General features: G+C 42.7%; 2 protein-coding genes across 3 annotated transcripts; one reads left to right on the forward strand and one right to left on the reverse strand.

The window, feature by feature from the left end:
- The first annotated feature begins 9,732 nt into the window (after positions 1 to 9,732).
- On the forward strand, positions 9,733 to 15,841 carry GRPEL1 (GrpE like 1, mitochondrial). The gene is made up of 4 exons (XM_030008405.1): positions 9,733 to 9,862; positions 10,847 to 11,015; positions 12,379 to 12,460; positions 14,424 to 15,841. Exons 1-4 carry the CDS (start codon positions 9,792 to 9,794, stop codon positions 14,768 to 14,770), a joined length of 669 nt encoding a protein of 222 aa, XP_029864265.1. The 5' UTR covers positions 9,733 to 9,791; the 3' UTR covers positions 14,771 to 15,841.
- Positions 15,842 to 17,218: 1,377 nt separating this feature from the next.
- On the reverse strand, positions 17,219 to 23,355 carry TADA2B (transcriptional adaptor 2B). 2 transcript variants are annotated; one of them, XR_003922624.2, is made up of 3 exons: positions 23,053 to 23,355; positions 19,456 to 21,965; positions 17,219 to 19,415 (listed from the first exon to the last, which is right to left on the reverse strand). XR_003922624.2 is itself a non-coding variant. In XM_030008392.2 (2 exons), exons 1-2 carry the CDS (start codon positions 23,320 to 23,322, stop codon positions 20,973 to 20,975), a joined length of 1,263 nt encoding a protein of 420 aa, XP_029864252.1. In that variant the 5' UTR covers positions 23,323 to 23,355; the 3' UTR covers positions 17,219 to 20,972. The 2 variants fall into 2 exon arrangements, 1 of the variants encoding a protein (XP_029864252.1); XM_030008392.2 differs by having other exon boundaries at positions 17,219 to 21,965.
- Positions 23,356 to 23,369: the final 14 nt, after the last annotated feature.

Below are 23,369 nucleotides of genomic sequence, written 5' to 3' on the forward strand. Positions count from 1 at the left end.
AAGAGTCAAAAGACAGGACATCTCCTGCCACAGCCAGTTAAACCACGACAAGAGTCATAGTCATAAGAAATACTGAGTGAAGCAGATGAGAGAAGAGCCAGGGAAAACAGACTGAAGACCAGAAGACTAAGCCAAACAAAGGCCTCAGGACAATTCTGGAAGGCTGACTGGAAAGGGCGTAAATAATTTTGCCAAGAGCCAAGCAGACACAAAAACACAGGGGATGCACAGGCAGACGAGCCCCAATGATGTAAAGCTGCATACTGACTGCAAGATAGAAAGCAACTTGCTGGGCCTTAAATATCTTTGAGAGGCTCTTCTCTTGACATGCACAGAGGAGCTTGTACACCAGCTGCGATGGTACAGGTGATATACTAGGTGTAGAACTGTGGCTTACAGGATTTTCGTAGACGTATTTGCTAGAACTGATGTTTGAAGAGTGATTCAGGGGACTAAAAATAAGTATCTCAAAACATTTTAAATGAAACATCAGTATGGGGCCGGTGGAAACAAAACAAGACTTACTAAGGCTTGTGCATTTCTGGAACAGCTGCTGGAGGCCAGGTGGGGTATGTGAGGTGTCTACAATGGGACTGCACACATTTAGCACCTGAATCGCTCGCTTTGTAACTTACATGGTGGAAAAAACTAAGAACTCTGCTGCCAGCCCAAATGACAGATACAAAAGTTCCACAGTGGTATCACCAGTCAAACAAAATGAAGCCTGATGCTCAACTTATCCCTTGACCCTGTGTAGATCAAAACACTGCTTGGTTTTAATAATGTATTACTGTTTCCAGCCTACTACCACCTCCATCTCACATTACACGTCATCTCAGCTCCTCTGCTCCAAGTGATCTTCCATTCTAGAAATAAATGTAACAAATTTCACATAAAAACATGTGCTCAAGTAAAGTAGGAGCACTTACAGGGCAAATGGAGGAATGCTAGAAATGGCATTCCAGAAAGTCCCTAAACAGTGAGATTTCACCATAGGGCACAGACTTTCCTAGAAGAAAAGACACAGTTCTACAGGAATAAGTTTCTCTAAACCAGGGGTTTATATTTATCTAGGTTACAGACTTATCTGAACTAGAATTCCACCCAAATATACAATGAAAATGTATCACAAAATGCAAGAAAAAACTGATGAATATACAACCCCTGTAAAATGAAGACCTACAAATTTTCTGGAACTGCAAGTGAAGAACATGTCTGAAGACCAAAATATCAAAATATTTATGTGCATAAAGAGAGATCAGATGCACAATTTCAGCCATTCCATTTGAAAATTTTGCTTCTAGCTTTCATAAAATTTATTAGGAGTTTAAGATACTGGTATTTCTCTATGCCAACTGGATACATGTCATGAACATGAGCTAAGGAAAGTAAGAAGAGAAGATAAAAATGCAGTCAAGTTGTATTTATAGCTAGCACAGCATTTATCCCACTGCAGGGTCAGGCCTATCTATTTTATATACTGGCTCTGGCTGGGATGTGGATAATTTTCTTCACAGCAACCTGTATGATGCTGTGTTTTAGATTTATGACTAACAGTGTTGATAACACACCAATGTTTTAGCTATTGCTGAACAGTGCTTACAAAGTGCCAAGGCCACCTCTGGTTTTCACTCTGCCGCCCCAGCAAACAGGCTGGGGGCAGACAGGAGGGTGGGAGGAGACATGGCTGGGACAGCTGAGCCAAATCGACCAAAGGGTTATTCCATGCCATATGTCATGCTCAGCAATAAAACTGGGGAGGGAGTCTCTCAATGCAGTCATTGCTCAGAGGCTGGCTGGGCTGTCTGTTGGTGAGAGGTGGTGATTGCCTTTGCATCACTTGGTGAGGTTTTTTCATTTTTTCCTTTCCTTATTAAACTGTCTTTGTCTTCACCCAAGAGTTTTTCTTGCTTTTGCCCTTCCAATTCTCTCCCCTATTCCTGCTGGGGGGGGACATAAGCGAGCGGCTGGTGGATGCTTTGTTGCTGGCCGGGGCCAACCCATAACATTGTGCCAACTGAGGAAGATAAATGCATCCCGTCTCTCCCGTTCAGTGACTCTGCCTGAAAAGCTGAGACTGCCTTAAGTCATCAACTAATTTTATCAGCATTTTGCACTTAGTGATCTGCAGAGCCAGTACAAAGGCAGGCAATACCTGAAATGTAAAAAGCTGGGTAAATTTGCTTGTTGCCTCAGAATTGCCCCCACCTGGGAATTTATTCCTTACAAACCATGAGCTGTAACAAAGAAATTGACATTAGTGCATAAATATTTCCTGTGCTGGGCTCTTGCTTGACCTTGCTTGTAGCTGCACTGGCCAACTGCTTACACAGTCTACATAGTTTAGCTGGAGTCTACTGGAAAGCTGGCTCTGAAACACACTTATTTGCAGTGTAGAGAACCATGAGAACAGATCCTCTGAGTCTGTCATGCCGTCTTACGGCAGAGGAGTACAGCATCTACCTTACAGCTCTCAGAGTTATCTCTGAAGCCTCAGCTTCTTGTTTGTATATCTTTTATTCACTTGGTGTTGTACCAAGGTATTAACAATTCATACTGAAAAACAACAACCAGCAGTCCAAAACAGCTCATTCTGTTCTAAGTAACAGAAAAGCTGTCAAATCAATGTGTAGACAGTCGCTAATGTGTGTGCAGAGCAGTATAGAGCTGTATGAGATACAAGCTGCCTCAGACACTAGTTGCCTTCCAAAATCACAACCAGCTCAGACCTAATTAGCAGGACAATGTACCGTGACACTCAAGCAGGTTTTCTAGCGCATACAGAATTCTTTGGTATTTCAAAACTACTGTCAGCGTTCAACTTCTACAAGGTTAGCCTGGGTAAATCTGCCCTACAAAGCAAACATCACTGTAATAATAGTACAGATACACCATTTGGTTTATGTGCATAATGTAGAATTAGGAAGATCAACACATTAACAGTTCATAACTGCAAAATAATTTTACAAATATTTTTCCTTTGTATTTATCCTATTTTACTTAAAATAACTCCAAGATAACGACACTTCTCATTTTCCGCAGCTTCTTCAAACTTGCACGTCCCATTCCAAGGAGGGAGTGGATTTTTATAGCTATAGCATGACAGTAATTTTATTCATTAAGACTTTGCCAGCCAAGGTACTTGGGGAGTCATAGAAAAGTAATAAACACATATCTAAAAAGACACCATAGAAGTATCATTTTTAAAATAGACTAAAATACAAATTAAGCAAGCAGAAAAAGGTGGTCTAATAAACTACAGACACTAGTCATAAAAAAGCTATAAGCTCTTTGAAATGGAAGAGTCTGCTTTGTTCAGTAATAAATATGAATTAAAAGAGAAGCCACAGCAGGGCAGGGATTCTCCACCTTAATGCTTTACCACACAGCACAAGCATAATTATCAACCAACACTTATATCGTGAACCAGAGCAGGGGGTACCAGTCACACCACCTCTAGAAATGAACACAGTGCTGTTGAAACAATGTTTAATATCAAAAAGGTGAAGGCGTTCTTGATCACAAATCATGATGACATCTTAAGCAAGGATAGCTTCAGCAAAACCAGAGAACAAGTGAGTAAGCAGAGATGGAAGTACTGTGTTAAGAGGCTCTTCCACTCTAAACAGAGCAGACGTGGTGATGGAAAGTGAAGAGCGGAAGGTGGAAGAGGAAGGAGAAAGGACAGCATAAGCCTGGGCAAAATCCAAGGACCAACAATGTGTTATAAAGGCAATGAGAAGCAGCTTCTCCAGTCAGATCAGAGAACAGTGCAGAGACCAGGAGCTGGTAATGGAGTCAGAGGGAAAGACTATGCGGTTTCAGCTATAGCAACAGAATTCCTACTTAACACATAGCATGGAAGTACAGATTCCCTTCCTGGTATTTTATTTTATAAACATCTAGCACAGGAGCATTCACAGTGCTGAACCAGTAATTTTCAACCAGTTTCTGATTGATTAATAACACATTAACCTGAGGTGATTCATAAATCTGAGGTGACCTTTAAAACAGCAGTGAAAGTACTTTGGGTAACAGCTATTAGAAAATGTAAAGCGGCCATGCTCTTGCTTTCTGAAAAAGGTACAAGTACTGTGTATGTAAAACAAGGGCTTTAATTCAGTTCAGTCTGCACCTGCCTGGCACAGATTTTACATTCAAATAAACTCCAAAAACTGGAGTTATACCACAGATATCAGTAACAGAACCCAACTGATCTTGAGGAAAATCTGACAAAAACACACACATGCCTTAAATTTCACCAGTCTAACTTTAATGATGATACAAGCTCCTATAACAGGGTTGAAGTTGTGCCCTCACAGATACTTGTGGAAAGGGAACAAAGGGTAAAGCTTTCATTTTAGGGTTTGGAGTCCAGGAGGTTTAAGTCCAGGTTCAGAGACTGTGACCGCCACATAAAGCACCAAAAAGGTGTTAGTTAGAATTTGTGTATGTGGCAATCAGATATTTGGAAGCTTTTTATTCCCTCCCACTCCAGCTAGTTTTAGCTGAACTCTTTGTCCCCGTTCTGGCCAGACTCACCTAGCCAGATTAGGATTGAATGGAGCACAGCAATGTTCCCACAGGAGCGTTCACCCACTCATTAATTATGCATAGAAACACAATTAAAAGCTCTTGCTGCTTTCTAGAGGAGCTGAATAAAAGTGCAAGATAACCTTTTTAAATTTTGCTTTACGCTTCGTTCATTCGTAGCTTTTCAATACCCTTGCACAACATCAACAATGAGCATTCCTCCTTTGTTCACCAGCTGGGTGCACAAAGAACAGCCTACCTACGAGACTGAACTGTGAATCAGAGCACTAAAACACCATGCCTAAACAGAGCTCCATGCACTGGCCCAACCAACCATGCCATTCAACATCCTGTCAGTCATCAGAAAAAATATGTAAAAAGCAAGGAAGAAACATTTGCACAAGTCACACTTGAGCAATAAATAGCCAGGCCTCAGGCTTTTACAGCGCTACTGGCAGCCTATTTGCCTAGCACCTGGCTTGGCAGTCCCTCACCGTACAACATTCCCTTTGACTAATACAAATCACTTGTACACAAGGGCAGCAGAAATGGGCCCACAGCAACTAATTCATCAAATCTTAAAGAAAAATTAAGAAAGAAAGAAAAATGTAGATCTGAATGTCAAAATACCATTCCATTAACAGGACTTCCATTGTGAGCCTTCGTACAGGAATGGATACCAACAACTGCTGTCTTCTTGGCAAATCTGAATGTGACAAAAGAGAGCTGATCTCCTCTTCTATCAACTTGTTCTGGTAAGTTGAAAGGCAACAATTTATTTTTACAAAAAATATTAAGAAAATCCATGACCCCACACTAAGAGAAGCACAATTGATTTGAAAACTCTTCTATCGAAGCTCAATAAATTTGTCTCAAGGTGGAAACCCACATCAGCATGATAGAAGATTGTTTCTGTGCATTTGAACAGCTTGGTTCTGACTGGTAACTAGACTAAAGTAAGATAGACAATGCTTGATTGACAGAGTTTTTCCATTTTTGTATCTCCAGGAATGTTACAAGACATACACAAGTACCCCTGATAACATGAGGGCTAAACTGTAATAGATAGCCAGATTTGTAAATCCTTGGGATACCAGATGACTTATGCAGGAATATTCCAATAAATTGTCTCTGAAATTGTGGCATGCTGCTTTGGGGAAGGATCTCATCAGTGTCCTCCCAGGAACAGAACTTTTGTTATTCTAAATTGCTCTAATTAGCTCTCTTCAGAGCCCTGTGGCTATAGCTATTAGATTTCCAACACAGCAACAACATTCTCCAGGCAACAAGATAGTTACAATATGTACCTTTCAAACTAGTTAGCAAAAAGCTATGGGAACTCAAAGGGTACTCTTTATAATCAGAGCAAGATGTATGATTCTGTATTTTCAGCCTAAGGAGAAACTAGGCAGAAAGTAGGTATTACACATTCTCTCCTGGGAGAGATTTCTTAAAATGTTTGCATTAAAAATTATAAATTCTGAATGTACAGATTAACCATTTTAGTACTGTTCTAATTAAAAGAAAATAAGGTTATCTCCCACACACATCCCAACCTGCATTTCAGGATTTAAAGTTTCTGGATTCAAGTAATGATTTAATCTTTATTGTCCTCTGTCTGAAATGGATCCAGGGTGTAGCTGATCCTCAGTCTCAATAATCCTTATGGAGGAAATTTTTTTATTATTTTATACACAAGGATCAGTCCCTTAATTTTACACTAGACATCTTCCCACAATGGACTATGGAATACTACGGCTAAGTGGTCTTATCTGTGATCTTTCCTAAAGGGCACAGGTATGAATAACAAGTTTGTCTTCACTGCTATATAATTCAGTAACAGTCTTACAGCTAAATTAACATTTTTAATTCGATTTAGGTATTCCCTAGTAACTGGCCCAAAAGGTCACTGCTAGAATATTTACAAAGGTATTTCTTGGTATTTTTTTTCCCCACTTGCTCCCACCATAGCTCAATATTAGGTTCCGATTAGGATGACATATAACATATCTGATCGGAGAAGATACAATACCCTCTTGTTTTTACCCTCAAAACACTAATAATACAGTTCATATTGAAACACAAATGTAATGGCATTCTGTTTGCTGGTTGAATACCAGTAGACTATATCTTAGCATTAGGAGACAGAGCTACCTTTTTTATTTTAGAGAAACAGAAATGCCTTAATTTTTCATTTAACTTTTCAAGCACAACTCTTGCATTCATGGCATTTTTCATCTCGAAGGATTACAAGTCTCTTTACTACAAGTGCAATGTTAATAATAAAAGAAGACGCTTCTCGTTCAGTTGACATTTTGAATTTTCAAAATATCAGAGAAATTCCCTTTCACTCTCTAAACAACCTTCTTGTAAAGTACTGAAAGATTACTACCCTTAATTTGTAGTTGTAGAAATGTGGAAATGAGGTTAAATAACTGCACAAGACCACAAAGTGAATCACTAGAGGAACCAGGAATTATATCCAGACTACCTGATTCTATCACTAGTCCACAGAAATTAGAGGTTAGAGTCACTTTCAACCACATCAAGTTGAAAAGTAGCAGCTGGTTAATGTTTTAGAATTCAGGATAAGCGTTACTTATCATCAAATCATATTCAAACCTGGTATTTATGTGAAGAGCAAAAGACCGCTTGATATGGAGAGGACTGCTCAAGAACAAAACTATGCTTATTATTGAACATCTGTGACTGCCAACCAGGTCAAGCAACAGATGCTGAATACTCATTAGTTGAGTTTAAAAAGAAAACAACCCACTAGGTGGCACTACAATTAAAACAGAACAGACTGCAATAGTGTAAGTCAGAAGCATGAAAAAGTCTTTTTTTTTTTTTTTTGTCAAAGTGGGACGGCACTTACAGCAAACATCAGTCATGATGCAAACAAGCTCCACGTAAACTTGCATCCCCTTTTTTTGTGCTGCATATGCTGTTTAGTCTTGACCCATCAGTATCTGTGCTACCTGGGGGGGGTTTCTTGACAGCAGTTCCGAGTTAAGAAATTCACAGCAAAATTCATTTTCAGTGTGGAGTATCTTTAAAATTTGCTTGCAAAAGGCCTATGAACTGTCATTTGGGGTAAATGGGTCCCAATACAAGAAGAAACTTGTTTCAGAAATCTTGAGTCCAGTGTATTTTACTCAGTTATTAATGAGACAAGCTGGCAATGGGCTTTTCTCAACCTTTTGTTATCAGTTCTGTGATTTTGTGATTGATCATTAATCAAGCACAACTTCCAAAGATGGTAGGCAGCAGAGAATGAAGAAAGGCTAAAATAGGAAGCTCCATCCTAAGGGTGTCAGGGCAAAACAACAGACAAGAAAGATGAGACAGGCAGACTGCTTGTCTAGGTTTTGTAAGGAACCAATTATCCTTCCAGGAAACATTTTAATAACATCAGACCTAAATATCCACTTACCTTCCCTGTCTCATTTCTTCATGCCTTTCTGTGGGTATCATCCTTTATGGCTATTCAATATCCAATTTTTCTCCTTGTTCTCTCTGATCCTTCCTCAGGATTATCAGCATCTTTAACAGATTTCCTCAATGACTTCTTTCAGTATTTCTGAGGATGAAGCTTGGAATTTGTGGCTTATCTACTTTCCAGAAAGCCGATACTGACAGCACTACAGCCACTCCATGTATGGACAGCACATGGCATACACCCTTTTTCTTTGTTGTGCTCTGTATCGGCAAGCCATTGGACTGTGCCCGTGTCACATCACAAACCAGCAATCACCAAAACATAAAAACAACGGACTGCAGACCCATTTGGTTTTTATCTTAGAGCTGTTGCCTGTTCTCACCCAAGAATGTTTATCAGTATGCTTCTAGCTCTTCCAATCTTTTCACAGGAGGAGAAATCCACATCCATGTAACTGTAGGAGACAGCGAGACTTCTTGGGATCTAACAGTTGTCACAGTATGAGGCCACTGGCCTCATTATACCATTTATCCTGCTTTCTGCAGAGGCCATGAAGCAACACATCACAGACAAGCAAACCTGCCAAATAAAAGCCACGCTGAAAACTTAGTGAGCTCTGCCAAAGTTTGAACTTAGCAAGGTCCTAACTTCTGCAGGATTCTCATGTGGCAAGCCAAAAATGTCTTCTGCAGCTTCTTTTTTAGTAATACTTTAATTATACACTTGAATATAACATTTACTGAATTTGGCTTATGGAATCTGCATCTTCTCTATCCTTCAAATTGCGTTTGGAAAGTGCATAAATGCATGCAAAAATCAGGTTAACAGCTGTTGTTCAGGCATCTGTGAATAATCTAGCACTCAATTTGGGACTGTACGATAAATGTGTGACCTTGATATTTTTTTCCCTTTGAACAGGGTAATGACAAACTAATTGACAACACTGCTCAAGTTAGGTCAACCAAGAATCACTGAGCAGGGTTTCCGTAACCTCCAGTTACATGGGACACTTGCACAAACAGGCTGCACAAGCAGGTGGCCAAATTTGGAAGCCATGGATTAGAAATGTTATGCCTTTTAATGAAAGCTCAGGATTTTAGATCACAATTATCCAGCAAGATTGTATACAGCAGTTAGGAAGCACATATAGATGCACATGATGAAAACCTCTACGTGGAGGTTTGCAGCCAAACTGTTCACAGACTACAAGGTACTACTGATAACAGGGTTTTTCAGCAGTTTTAAAAAAAATGAGCTGCAATCTTCAAACTTTTTCAGTCACAACTTGCACAGGAAAGACATGGATCGTTAGACTGGACCACCGGCAGCCACCAAGCTGCCTCCTCCAGCTTGCATTGACCAGTTTTGACAGGGACATACCAACCCCTGACGTTAGCCAGTGCCCTGCTAACTCCCGCAGGCTCTCGTTCCCGACATTACGTCTTAACACCCCGCAGAAGGGCGGCGAGCACCCGAGCAGATCCTGTCTCGCCCGCTCCCTCACAACACAAAATGGCCCCCCCCCCGGCGCGAGCACCGCCCCCTCCCCCGCCTCGCCCGCGGCCACGCCCACCCACGCGTCAGCTTCCGCCACGAGGGGGAGGCGAGGAGAGAGCTCCTCACGGGAGCGCTCCGCAGCGCCCCGGAAGAGCTGTAGGCTCCATCCCCCACCTCGCCTGTTTGGCCTGAGGCGTGCATCCGCCCTGCGGATTGGTCGTCGGCCGCGTCACTCTTAGCGTGCCCGCTCGCTGATTGGCGGCGGTCTCGCGGAGGCCCGGAGGGGCGGGCTGAGGCTGTCGGTGGGCAGGAAGGCGCTATGGCGGCGGTGGCCCAGTGCGTGCGGGCCGCGCTGCGCCCGCGGTACCCGCTGCTGAGCTTCTCCCTGAGGTGAGGGTCGCGCCGCGCCGCCCGGCCTGGATCGGGCGCCTCGGGACAGGTCCGCGTCCGGGTCCGCGCTCACCGCCTCGCCACCGCCCGCCCGGGCCGGGCCAGAAGGAGAGCGGGGCCCAGCGCCGCCGCGCCGGGGTGCTCCACCTGCCGAGCCCCGGCCCTCGGGCTCTGCGCCGGGGAGCCCCTTCCTACGGCCGGGGCGGGCTGGTGCCGGCCCCCCACCCCCCGCTGCCCTTTGCTGGCTTCCCTTACCCTCCCCCGGGAGAGGGGCCCGGCCAGGCGTGGCGGGGCCCTCCTGGCCCTGTCCTGAGCCCGAAGGCCTCCAGGCCTGAAGTCCTGATGTGGCCTGCAGGGATCCGAGGCCTTTTGTCATTGCGGCACCGATCCACCCGCCTCGTTCGCGAACCGGTTTGCTCAGGTTGCTCGGCTAGTTCAGCCCAAGAAGCGTTAGGAAGGGATAAATAGTCGTCTTCATGGAGGCTGGGCCCTTCTTGATGTGATATTTGCGATGGATACAGCAGTGACACAGAAGGCGCTTTTCTGTTGCTCGCTAGCAGTCAGCGGCAAACCGCTGTTCTTGCTGGTATGTTTTCTGGGAGACTGTTGCAGGTGATTGCATCACGTAAACTGTATTTGCTTCCTGATGGAGTACGGTGCTGAGAATGAGCTCATATTCCCCGTAAAAGTGCTGCAATTTTATAAACACAATATAATGGACACTTAGAAGCTGCTGCCCAGCAGTTGGAATCTTGCAGCAAAGTTATTTTTTGCAACCATTTAGATGGGCTAAGTTCAGTTACTTCTGATGAAACGTTCTGCAAACAGTTTTCATAGACCTAGAATTGTTGTATTAATTTGTGCTTTAATGTGAGACTTTTGTAGACATCGATGTGTCAAATAAAGTGTCCACTATGTCCAGAAAAGGCTAATATCTTACAAAGTAAGCAACTGATGAATATTGTCCACATGTTTTTGCCTTAGGACTTCTCCGCGACTGCTTTGTGTAGCAACACAACAGAAAAATACTGGCCAGAACTTGGAAGAGGACCAGAGTCAGAGCCAAAATGAGCAGAAGGTTGAACCCAGCTCTGCTGAAAAAATTTTAACTGAAGAAAAGGCCAAACTGGAAGAACAACTAAAAGAAGTCACTGTAAGTGTCTTTTGGTCATCAGGTTGCATACCTTACAAACCACATACCTAAGAGCGTTCATTACGGGTTCTCGGTGCACAATCTGGATACAGTTGTGTGACTACTGTTTAGTTGTTGAATAAAAACCTACAATTCAATAATTTCTTTAAACTTAAGAGTAGATGTACTACAAGACCCGAGATGCATCCCTGGTCCAAAATTAAAATTTTGGATAGTTTCTTTCTGATTTGTGGATGGAATTGAACCTTGTTCAGCCTGAACATTTGTTACTGAGTTTTGCTGGCTTCAGTTCACTTAGGTTTTGCTCAGTGGAGAAATAATTTTTGGAAGCCCATGGAAGGGTTTGAGTGTGTCTTTGATGTGTGTATTTGTGTGTGCTAAGAGTAGGTAGGCTTTCTGAAAACAGCTGCTGACTTTTCAAAGGTCGGGGTTAACGATGCTTAGCTTTTATATAATACTGTACTTATTACATCCTTAGGAAGTTTCCAACCTCTCTTGGAGAGCCCTTCAAACCTTCTATAGAAGCAGCACCTATGGATCATAAGTGGATTGAGTTTCCTTTCTGTTGCCTTTCCTAAAGCACTGAAGAACAAAGCTGAGGTGTCACTTAACATCTCTGTTGACAGCATTTACTATTGGCTACCTAATGTGGCTCTTCAGTCCACTCGTTGGCTATTTTCATTCTGTTTTGAGATTCTTCACTAACATGTGAAGGTCAAGCATATTCAGAGCGGAAGGCCAACATGGAGTTCTGGGTTGGTGGTGAAGCACTCAACCTCAAGTGCCTAAGTTTATTGAATTTCATTCTTAGCACATCTGCTGCTAGATGGCCGTATTGCTAGGAATAGACCAAAACTTAACCTGAACAACAGAGGAGTTAGACTTCATAGTTCGTGAAGTCTGAAAAAACTGGAGGACCCTCTGTGGTACGTATGGAGAGGGAAGAGATGGTTTGAAAGTCACGGCTGGGTTGAATCTCGTTTGCCGTAGTGTCAGAATACCTTATGACTGATGAAGGCTTTCTGTGAACATACATCAGAAAAAGCAGAAATCTTTGATATTATGAAAACTTGATATATACATAGAGTTAAAAATTTCTTCCAGGTAATCTGTTGACAAATACTGAGAGTCTGGAAACCCATCTTATTTCCTTTTCCTCACTTCTGGCTGCAGTAAAGTGAAGCAAACACCTGCCTTGGTAGGAAGGATGCTGTGATAATTCACATGTTGTCTTCAGATGGTGTGTTTAGGCAATGTAACTGTTTAAAATGCTGTTTTATACTGAATATGCTGTTTTGAATTATTGTCAACTACCCAACCACCAGGAATGAAATATCTTCTGTTACTGGTTTTTCTTCTTTAGGACAAGTACAAGCGTGCCTTGGCAGATGCAGAAAATGTGAGGCAAAGAAGCCAGAAACTGGTAGAAGAGGCAAAGTTATACGGTCAGTGGAGGCTCCTTTTGTGTGTACTCATAAAACCCAGGAAATGCAAAGCCTGGAAAATTGAGCTAACTGGCTCACGGTTTTGACAAGTTGTCCTTCCCAGTGATTCTGACTAGTTGGTTAAAAAATGTATTTGAGGCAGAGAGGTTCGAACAGTTCCTCACTTTGAAGCGTGCTAGAAACACATCTTTCTTCAAGAGCCAGGCTACTGACATCTGATTTAGCTTTTTGACAGTTCAAACACAAATCTGTAAAACAGAAATTGTATGCAAATACTGCAGCAGAGGAGTGCTCTATCATCTTAGTGTTTGACTGTCACTCTGGCTTGAAAAATGAGTTAACCTTTTTTGCCACACACTATCCACAGCTGTATAGTTTAATTCTGAATATAGAAGTTTTAATTTCTGAATACAGGGTCTTCAGTTAATGTGTACTGTAAGAAAAAGCATTTCTCAGTTAGATACTATTCTTGTACCTTTTCATGGATGTTTGAATGCTTCATCCTGAAGTTGATTTTCAATAAGCATTGTTTCACTAATACACTACTTAGTGCAGAAGGACTTTGAGTCATGTCTGACCTCGGAGGTGCTACAATAGAAATAAATATTAAAATACAATTTCTCCTGAAAACTAAATTATAGATAATCTGCATGATTTTAAGTTTTATCATTTGTATATGACTGCTTTTTCTGTTGAAGGAAGAGAAACTCATTAATGAGACTTGCATAAATTCACGGAGATGCAGTCACAGATACTTGCAGAGATAAGTTACACCAAAAAAAAAAACCCCAAACCACCTTCTGAAGAGTTTGGTTATTTGGTTTGATCCAGATCACTAGACAACTGGTTAATCTATGTTTGGGACACTTCAGCCCTAACCACAGTTTTAGTTTTAATTTAAAACCTTCATTCATTTGTTCATATTTTTGGAACTACTTGGACACTGTTAGTTACTGTTCTATAAAGAGCTCGAGTCTCTACAGAGGTGTGCAGTTGTTAAAGTGACCCTTTCCTGAGAGCTACCTGATCCCTGTAGATTTTGCAAGGTGCTTCCATAGGTGTTTTTTTGTTTAAACCGAGGACTTGTCCTCTGGTAATGCGCATATTGCTTCTTGGTAAGGAAAAAAACAACTTCTAAAATGTGAGCTAGAATTAAAAAGGCTGGCTGTGGGGGAAAAAAAAAAAAAAAAAAAAAAGGCTCCCAAAATGCAGTGCAGTTTGTCATTGGTTTACCTCTACATAGAAATGTGTTACTCTACTGAATCATTTTGATTTTTCATTATTTCTAGAGACAGTTTGCCATAAGTGAGATTAGTCCGGATTCTTTTAGTGTGAGCCAGAGAACAGCTTCAGGATACATACTATCGTTAGCTTAGGAATTGCTTGGTCTTTACAAGGCACAGCTTCTGACTCTGTAAAAGTGGTTTGTAGTGCAAGGGAGAGGTGCGAGTTCTTTTCATTCAAGGAAGAATCCCTGTTCATCTCTTGGACTCCTTATCAGTCTGACTACATGCTTTTTCTTCCGTAAATATTTTTAGCACATCAGATTAAAGGGTAGGAATAGGGCAACATAATGCTTTGAACTTTAGGTGAATCCCAGGATGAGAGACATGAGGAAATTACATTAAGCCATCTGAAAGTTTTGGTAACTTCAGTTAGAATTTTAACTGTTAATGTCAGGTCATCAGCATAGCTTTAGCTCTTTTTTAGCTCTTCCACAGAACTAGAGGAGGTCATCTGGATTTCAAGGTCTCTGTAATAGTTCTGGATTATAAAGTAAAATTGGAAAGGACATTTTACCCCAAATGTTTACAGTATCATATACCTCGTTAAAAATGTAAAAGAGTACAGATTATTGCTGTAGGTTTTGGGGTTGTGTTTTGTTTTGTTTGTTTGTTTGTTTTTTAATGCTTGCTTCCCTCAGTGGACTAATCCCATTCCCTTCTCTTTTATTTCTTTTTAGGGATTCAGAGCTTCTGTAAGGACTTACTAGAAGTTGCAGACATTCTGGAGAAAGCAACAGAAAGTGTTCCAAAAGAAGAAATTAAGGATGAAAATCCTCACTTGAAGAGCTTATATGAAGGTCTTGTTATGACAGAACTACAGATTCAAAAGGTGTTTAAAAAACATGGCCTGCTCAGACTGGATCCTGTTGGAGCCAAGTTCGATCCCTATGAACATGAAGCATTGTTCCATGCTCCCATGGAAGGGAAGGAGCCTGGCACTATTGCATTAGTATCCAAGATTGGCTATAAGCTGCATGGGCGTACACTGCGGCCTGCCTTGGTGGGTGTTGTGAAAGACGCTTAGCTGCTTAATCTGAGAGTTTAAAATGCCATACAACTATTAAACAGCTTGATGGTTTTTCTCTTACCCCATGCTTTCCTCATTCCTCTGCCCCCTGAGGGGTTTAAATGAATTGGTTGAATTCTCTCAGTGAAAATGAAGCAACTGATGAAATTCTCCAGCTTAGTGGCCTTCAACATCACTGTTCCGTAAGCTCTCTTCTGAAGTGTGAAATACAAGAGCCATTAAGGCCTCTAATGCTTTAGGTTAGATAGCATTTTCTACAACTGTTGCTACCGAAGGTGCATTAAATTGAAAGGAACAAAATGCTCACAAGAATTTTACGATCTCACGTTTATCACTGTGTGTACATTGAAAATGCAAATAGTGGTTCAAACACTTCCTTTGTTTTGTAGAATCTAACATTGCAGAAGTGGGTGAAGTAGCACAATAACCCGTTTCCTGCAAGCGTCCATCAGCTTTTACACATTGATGTGATAGATGCCCTTTTTTGTCTATTCAGAAATAATCTCTCTCAACAACTGAAATTGAAACCTTTGTGAATTCTGACCTGTAAATAAAAGGCAATGAAGAGTAGACATCTTTTGTAATTGTTCAACCCTTTTTGTTCTGTAGTAACATTGACTCAAGAAAACCATCTAATACTTGTATGGCATTGAAGAACCAATGGAATTTATCCTATCTCTGGATTTTTAATTTAATATTGTATAAATTGGTTTAAACAATTTTGATAGTCTTGTAACTTCCAAGCTTTACAATCAGTTTGTTATGCAAACTGTAGTTACAACCCTGCTGAAAGCCCGAATACCCAAAGAAGTGAGTAGCTGAGAGTTTGGTGTATATATATATATATATATATACTGTCTTTTAGAATTACATACATAATTGCATGTAAGTAAGTAAGTGGTTTAAACAAGAATGTGAACTTAGTTTCATCTTCATTTCTTGCATTTACTCAGGTTGGCTCTTAAGTTGCAACAGAACTTTTCCCATAGGCAGCTCTTGCCATGTAACTCCACCTGCTGCTCCCAATCCTGCAGAGTCAGGCTAAAATACAGTACATGATTAACTGAATGCTTTGTCCTACATTTGTCTGGTCACCTGGATAGGACTGGATGGAACTTGTCAAATTACACAACTGACAAAGCATCTGTCCTCTTGTATCCTCACAGCCCATACATTTAACACACAGGACAGAAACTTCAAACTTATGCATGTTATTAGCAACTGGTAAACAGTAAGTAGTTCTGAATTTCTCACCCTTGTTTCTGGTTGTCTTGGTATTAAGGAGCTTCTTACCTTAAGCTCAAGTATTGATTATTTTTTTTTGGTTCAGATGCAGTGTTGCCAAAAGCTTACTGAACACTAGACCTACTACTCATGGTGAGAAGTGGTTATTTTCTTCCCACTACTGGTTTGCCTCATGGGAATCAGACAGTTAACTAGAACAACCTAAATGCATACTACTGTTTGGGGGTTAGTCATGTTTAAGGATTCGTTCATTCTTTCTTAACTCCAAGAAAGAAAATCAATGCTTTGACTGGGCAGGAGAGGCAGAATAGTTTTTGGTGTGTGTGAGAAGACAACAACAGTGTTAATTTTTTTAAACTAATCAAGTACAGGGATCAAAATGCAAAGATTGAGTGTAAAAGTACAGAAAAAAGGGGGATTCCATATACTTAAGTTGAATTTGGAAGGAACTTCCATCTGAGTGAGTTAGAGCATGCTGTAGCTGTGCAAAGTTGGATTGAGTTGCACTTTGATTGGAACCCATCCTCAACTGATATGCTGTAAAGGGGACCAGGGTTGATTTATATAGCTTTTTAAGAACTGTCATCTGTTGTTCTGCCTGCTTCCAACCCCTCTGGATCTAAACTAAAACTAACAATTTCATTAGTATAGAAGTTTCTCCAGCAGGGCAATTAAAACAAAGGGACGGCTTCTTCTCTAGCAGATGAAGATTTTGTTAATGAGCTTCCCAATGCCTCAAACAAAGTGTCTTTTTTGGACTACATTACTTCATTCAGGGTGTTCTTAAAACACAAGTTACTGTTAAATGTTCAGCACAAGACTCAAACTAGTATCTTTAAAGCTGATAACTGAGTATCTATCTCATCTCATTTAAGCAGTTCCTTTTTCTTGGCCTGCCCTTTCAGAGAGGCTTTCAGCATGGAGAGCTTCGGTCTTACATTGAGAGCTCAAACCACCTCTGCGCTCTGCCATATGACAGAAGAAGTAATGAAGAAATCAAAAAAGAGAGGGAGGTGGTTCTGAAATCTAAGCGTAAGAGCAGCCAACAAAGCTACCACCAGTACGTCTGGTTTAGCTATTTCATAAAGACCACTTCTCCACCCATCCTTTAGCTAAAATGCATCTTCATTTGTTATTCCAAAGACTTCAGCCATTTTCCTCATTACACGAGCTACATTACCATTAAATCAATAATGGAAAGAAACTTTAATACAAGTTTATTTACCAATATACAATGCAAAAACCTAGCAAAATGCTGAGTGTGCACAACATCAGTTAGGCTTTACATGATTTCAGCACAGGCATTTGCGTGTCTGGCACAGCTACACCAGTACACAATTCAAATGAGTGCAACATTCCCTTTAAGGAAGAAGCTGATGAGCTGAACATATACTCACCAGGTACCTTCCTTCACAGTATTTAATGTGTCATCACTTAAGAGCAACTGGGGCACATGCAAAAACCTTTTGCAAGAAGAGATAGTAAACTGAAAGGCTAGTGAAGTCCGTTACAGTTGCAAAGAAGTTTGATGCAGCCGCTGCACAAGAGAATAATGGCAGTGCTTAGTTTGTGATTTACAAGGCAGTTGATGGTCAAAGACTCGTGCAAACCTACTAATGCTGTTCTTAATGCTTGCTGGGACTGCAATGGAACACAGGGCAGGAGGGTCTGCATCCAGAATACTCTGTAACAAGCCCTTCTGCACTGGGTAGTACACACAGAATGGGGATTAATGCTCCCTTGTTACCTAGTGAGCAAATATTACTGTAAAACATCACTGGGACTGGACTGATTGAAGTAAACATACAGCATTAAAACAGACGTATTGTTGCCTCTAATCAGTAGCAGAAGATCAGTATTTTGAACAGCTTATGGAGTGTCACTTTTTCATAGGCTTACATCAATGCTGTTAGGACAGATACTATAATTAGTAATATCTTTAATTAGAAAAGTCAAGAGCATTAAGCATATAAAACACCTTTTCATTAGCAACATGAAGGCTAGGTTATTTGTACAGTACAGGAATCACTTCCAGATCAACACAAGATACAAGTTGAAGAGCGCTTTCCTATGTTTTTTCTCAGCCCCTTCACCACGGAAGAGAAGCAGCGTAGCTCTAGTAAGTTGCTGGATTAACATAACTGCATCTCAACTTAAAAACAAACAAACAAACAAACACAAAACAGCAGCTCATAACAAAGGAATGCTTAGACTAAATCAGTTCCATGTGAAAATATGGAACAGCAGCATCCTCTAGTGCAAGTCACCTTTAAAATTAAAAGCATAGCTGACAATGAGACATTGCTTCTAGGGAAGCCCTTTCCAAGGGACTAGTATTTGCTAAAGCAAACATTTACCACCTTGAATTTGCTTGCAAGTATAAAATAAATATTGATATCCATATTTCATACATTAAAAATACTTTATTTTACATTCATTTTGATGTTCAATAAGTTATGTCTAGCACCAAAGAAACATTTTGGCGGGGCTGAGGAATTGAGAAACTACGAAGTGTAAATGCAGAATTCACTTCAACATGTAAATGACTCATTGGTGCCTAAATTGGTTTTTTTTTTAAGTTATTGTTCAAATGGGCTTTCAACTATTGCTTCAGTTAGACTTAAATGTGCCAACAGTGTGGAAATATAAAAATCACAGATTTGAAAAAAAAAAAAATTAAAAGAAAAACCAAACAACCCAATTCTTTTAACCTCCCAGCTACATGCAGAGTTGAGGCTCCAGAACACTATCATTAATGGTATGTTATGGCGGTTAGGTAACAAGTTACAGGAAGAACCAAATTGCATAACTAGAATATTAGAAAGAAAGGCTGAGCTTCCTTTCCACAGGAGTAGGACACAGAAAATAACTAAGTGTTTATACCTTATGAACTTGTGTGCTGTTTGTACATGCATATAGGGTGGAAATGGTTCTTAAAGCTACTCAGCACATTGCAGTTAGTTCCACTGCTGCCAAGGAGAGACAGTTTTGTCTCAAGTATTCCGCAACAAGCCACTTACGGGTAAGCCAAACAAAGTATTACATCTGAGAGGACATAGCCCTTACCTTTTTGAAAGGACGTAACATCACAAGCTCAAAAGAAAAAGGCACTACAGTTTTGGTTTTTTCTTCCTTAGAAATGCTGGCTTTGTAATTGTACCCCTTTTATTCTAAACTCACTGGTAACACTATTTTGGTAATGCTGGATATGTTAACTAAAACCCAGTTCTAATCAGTATACCTCTGCCAAGTTGCAGAATTAACACTGTTTGAAGATTTTGTGGTATCCTCACTGACTACAGCCCAAAGCATCAAACCAAGATGACATTTCCAGTGCTTGCGCTTGTTCTGAAGCCAGTCAAGTTCCATGTTTTGGCACACCTCCACTCCAGAAGACCTGCCCAAGTGGCCTCCGGTCACAGCTTACGGCTCTGGACATGACCAGTAGAGAGGCTTAGGCATGAGTAACACTGTGCTGTCTTCCATGTGGCAACCACCATTTTTTATTCATTTGGTTAAATACCAGCACAGGAGTTTAAGGATGAAATGAGCATAAAAATCCTTTTCTAGTCCTCCTTCAACATATTTCCCTTAATTGGTAGATCTTACTGAAACAGTATTGTGGATCAGCACTTCTGTTACACGCCGTGTTACATCACCAGCTGGTGCTTGTCGCAAGCATCCAGCTCAGACTGTAGTCGTTAGAGTTGTGACGAGTTACCTCTCAAGGGGCACTGTCCTCACTGCAGTGGGCTGCATTCACAGTTCTACCATGTCAGTAATTTCAACTTCAACATGTTTAGTCCGGTACGTTTCAAGGTATGTGCAATTAGAACCCTGTAATGGCTTAATTTACAGCTCCGTACTTTAGGAGCACATCAGCTGTGCATTTTGACCTGATCTGCATCACTTCTCATTTTTGTTTTTAAAAACTAATCTCGGTGATCGCTCCCTTTCCCTGTCCCTCCCAATCACATTCAGGAAGAGGCAGCTACACCTCCTCAGCGCATACAAGCTCAGAAGTTACAGATACCAAAACAAGAGGAAACGGCGATTTTGCTGCCTGGGCTCCCAACCACTGCAGGACAACTCACTGCCTATCTTCCCAAACCCCACTTCTGGCCCAAATCAGCCATCTCACAGTAGTGCTGACCCCTCCTCCGGACAGAGCACCACAGCTGCCCTGTACTCCTGCAACTTTGCTACCAGTTAGTTAACATCAAAGCTTCAGTGGGGTCTGTTTCAGCAAAAACTCAAGTCAAAACTATGTCCAGATCAGCTGGGTGTGAAGGTAGCTCTTCAAGAACCCTTTCCACAGCACAAGTACCTGAAGGCATCTCACCTACCGCATTTCTTTCCTTCCATTCCCTGCCATGGCTCATCCCTGCTGTACTCTCGACAGAAACTCTCACCCTGCTGTCCCAGCGCCTTGGCTGTAGTTACTAAGGAGAATGTTCTGAAAGCTTAGCAGTGGTCACAAAAATCCCTGCTCGCCGTGCTCCTGAGCTCAGGACTTTTGTAAGCTTCACTTTGCTGCCAGCATTACACCAAAAAACAAAACAAAGGGAGAAGAAAGTTTCCAGCAAATGAAACCATCTCCCACCTTCAAAGAAAAGCAAGGATTACACGGATACTCATTTGTCCAGTAGCAAGGAGTAAAGTAACTACTCTGGGACTACTGGACTTAAGTTCACATGAAAGAAATCCATTCTAATAATGTACCAAAAGCAGTGACATCCAACGTAGAAGTTTCACAATTAAGTATTTTCCATGATCCAAAGCAAAAGTCTATTTGAACCATGGATCATGAATACTGTGGGGGTTTATGTATTTGCTTTTTTTGTTTGTTTCTAAGTGACATAATTTCTGTATCTCTGGGGAGGGAAGGAAAAAATAACGGAGTCCTTGAGGCTACAATGGGCCTCTGCTGTGTTTTTTTCAGATCAGCTGAGTTTCATGAAGCATCCCTGGATATCCAACCACTTTCTGTTAGAAAGTTTAAAATCCTTTTCTTCAGTACCTTATCTAAGTAACTGGGAAGACGACTCTTTGAGGGAATTCCTTGTCTTTTCTGGAGATGGTCTTTAATGATTATAGTTTTTACTGTCACGTAACGTGCAGGACTCAAATTTAGAGAGCTGCAGAGCACCTTTTCCCTGTCCGATAAGAGTTCAAAGCCAGGCAGGTTTTCAATGGCAGCAAATTCACCTTCTTTACCGTCTTCCTTCCCTCTCTTGGAACCAGCTATGTTCTTGTTCTCCTTCCTCTTTTCCCGTTTATGCCTGGCTGCCTCATATTCTGCCGACTCTTCCATTTTGGTGATTCCGTTTCGACGATACCGCTGCAGCTCCCGAATCTTTGCTCGAAGTATCCTCTCCTTGTGCATGTTCTCAAAGAAGTCTTCAAACTCCTTACAAGACATGAACTGGTACAGAGGCCTCAGTTTCAGCCTCAACTCCTTCTCTTCTTTTGTGATCTTCCGTTTGGGAGCTTTCTCCTTGTCCTTTTTATCCTTCCCCAGAAAGGCCGGTACCAAGTTATAGTCTCGTGCAATGTTCTTCCGCCGTTGCCTCTCCTTGAGTTTCCTTACGTACATGTCTACGTGAGCTCTTTTTAACTCTATTTCCACGTCATCGTCGTCATAGTTCACTGAAAGGCCACTGATCAGAGTCTCTGCGTCTTGATCATATTCGATCTCGTAGTCATCCCGAAGCGGCATGTATCCCAACTGCTGCTGTTCAGCCACCGATATATCCAACGGTGGGAGCGGCGTGGTCAAGCTAGGAGAAAGCGGGCCGCCACTGGGACACGTGTGATCCGTTACTCTGTTCGGAATGGTGTCAGGGATGCAGGCTTTTCCCAGGTTGCCATGGATATACATGCTCACATAGTGTTCCATCACCTCCTGAGGCGTTCGGGATGCTCCCACGTGAGCAGCCATGTCCTCCTAAACGGAAAACAAGGAGGAGTGATAAAATGATTCCCGTTACATCTCCAACATAACGTGCAGTCAGGTAAGAGCATGGCTTTTTCTTCCCTGCTCCTCAAAGGCCAACTCGCAATACCTAAACTCTTCAAGCAGATCTGCGTTTTTGGGTCCAGATAAGTATTTGCAAGCGCACAGGGGCAGGCAAGCCATGAAAACAGCACCAGGAACATCACTAAGGCAAGCTGCGTCAGATCCTCTGGGTACAGGAACACCATCGAGACACCGGGTCCACATGGCGATTCCTGAGCATCCACCGCTCTCTCAAGAAGTCAGCTTACCACCAGCAGGAAGCTTTCTAAGTCCCAAGCCAGCACTGAGATTGCTACATCGCTTGGATTTTGCCCACTTACACTGCATTGCTGAAGTACTTTTAGAGCAGTATGGAAATACAGACAGACAGCATTCACTCATTTCTAGTTCTTTAAGAACTAAAACGAGCTACAGTCATCATAAGCTTTAAGATGGTGAACAACTCTTTACGTTTGATGAAGCAAAACGCAATCAGGTAACGGCTAACGAATCAAACGGCGATGCTTTTTACTGCTATTTTTTTAAAAACGAGCCTGACTCGTACGCTGACGCAGAAGGCAAGCAGCGAGTTTACAGCCGTGACACGCCGAAGGAGAAGACCAAACACCGCGAGGAAGAGGGTAGCAGGTCCCCAGCACAAACGGGCCGGGGCAGAGGCTGGAACTTCGGGTAGCGACGCGGGACACGGACGCGGCTCTGCCGAGCGGGGCGGGGCACCGGGGCCCTCCTGTCAGGCCCGCCCGCCTCCCCCGCTGCTGCCGGGCCCGCCGGCTCCCCGCGGCCCAGGCCGGTGGTCAGCGGCGGCCCCGCGCACCCGTGGCCGCCGCCCCGAGCGGGGACGACGGGCCCTCGGCACGGGGGAGCGCCCGCCGCAGGCGGCGGGAGGAGGAGGAGGAGGAGGAGGAAGGGGGGACCGGGCCCGCCCGCCCGCCGCCTGAGGGACGCCGCTCCCCCGCTGCCCGGCGGGCCGCGGACCCCGCCGGCGGCGGCCCGCCCCGTCGCCCTCGGCCCTTACCCAGTTGCCGAAGCCGAACTGCTCGATGGCGTCCAGCAGCAGCTGCTCCTCCCGGCTGCTCCAGCCGCCCTCGGCCTCGGCGCCCCAGAGGGTGAAGCGGCCGCCGTCGACGAGCTGGTAGCCGTGCCATCGGCGGTGCGGGCCGATCTCGGCGCCCGCCGAGAAGCAGTCGGGGCAGAGCTCGATGTCGGCGCACTCGGTGCAGCGGAAGCGCAGGGAGCTCACCTCGGCCAGGCAGTACACGCAGTACTTCTTCCCCAGTTCCGCCATCTTACCCCGCCCGCCGACAGGCTGCGCGCACGCGCCGGCACACCCCC

The sequence above is a fragment of the Aquila chrysaetos genome, chromosome 1 (assembly GCF_900496995.4).
Source record: "Aquila chrysaetos chrysaetos chromosome 1, bAquChr1.4, whole genome shotgun sequence".
Taxonomy (NCBI): domain Eukaryota; kingdom Metazoa; phylum Chordata; class Aves; order Accipitriformes; family Accipitridae; genus Aquila; species Aquila chrysaetos.

Coding starts and splice junctions, on each gene's coding strand:
- GRPEL1 (XM_030008405.1), top strand. CDS start 9,792: ATGGCGGCGGTGGCCCAGTGCGTGCGGGCCGCGCTGCGCCCGCGGTAC. Junction 11,016..12,378: donor AACAACTAAAAGAAGTCACT/GTAAGTGTCTTT, acceptor TTTCTTCTTTAG/GACAAGTACAAGCGTGCCTT. Junction 12,461..14,423: donor AGAAGAGGCAAAGTTATACG/GTCAGTGGAGGC, acceptor ATTTCTTTTTAG/GGATTCAGAGCTTCTGTAAG.
- TADA2B (XM_030008392.2), bottom strand. CDS start 23,322: ATGGCGGAACTGGGGAAGAAGTACTGCGTGTACTGCCTGGCCGAGGTG. Junction 21,966..23,052: donor AGTTCGGCTTCGGCAACTGG/GTAAGGGCCGAG, acceptor TTTTCCGTTTAG/GAGGACATGGCTGCTCACGT.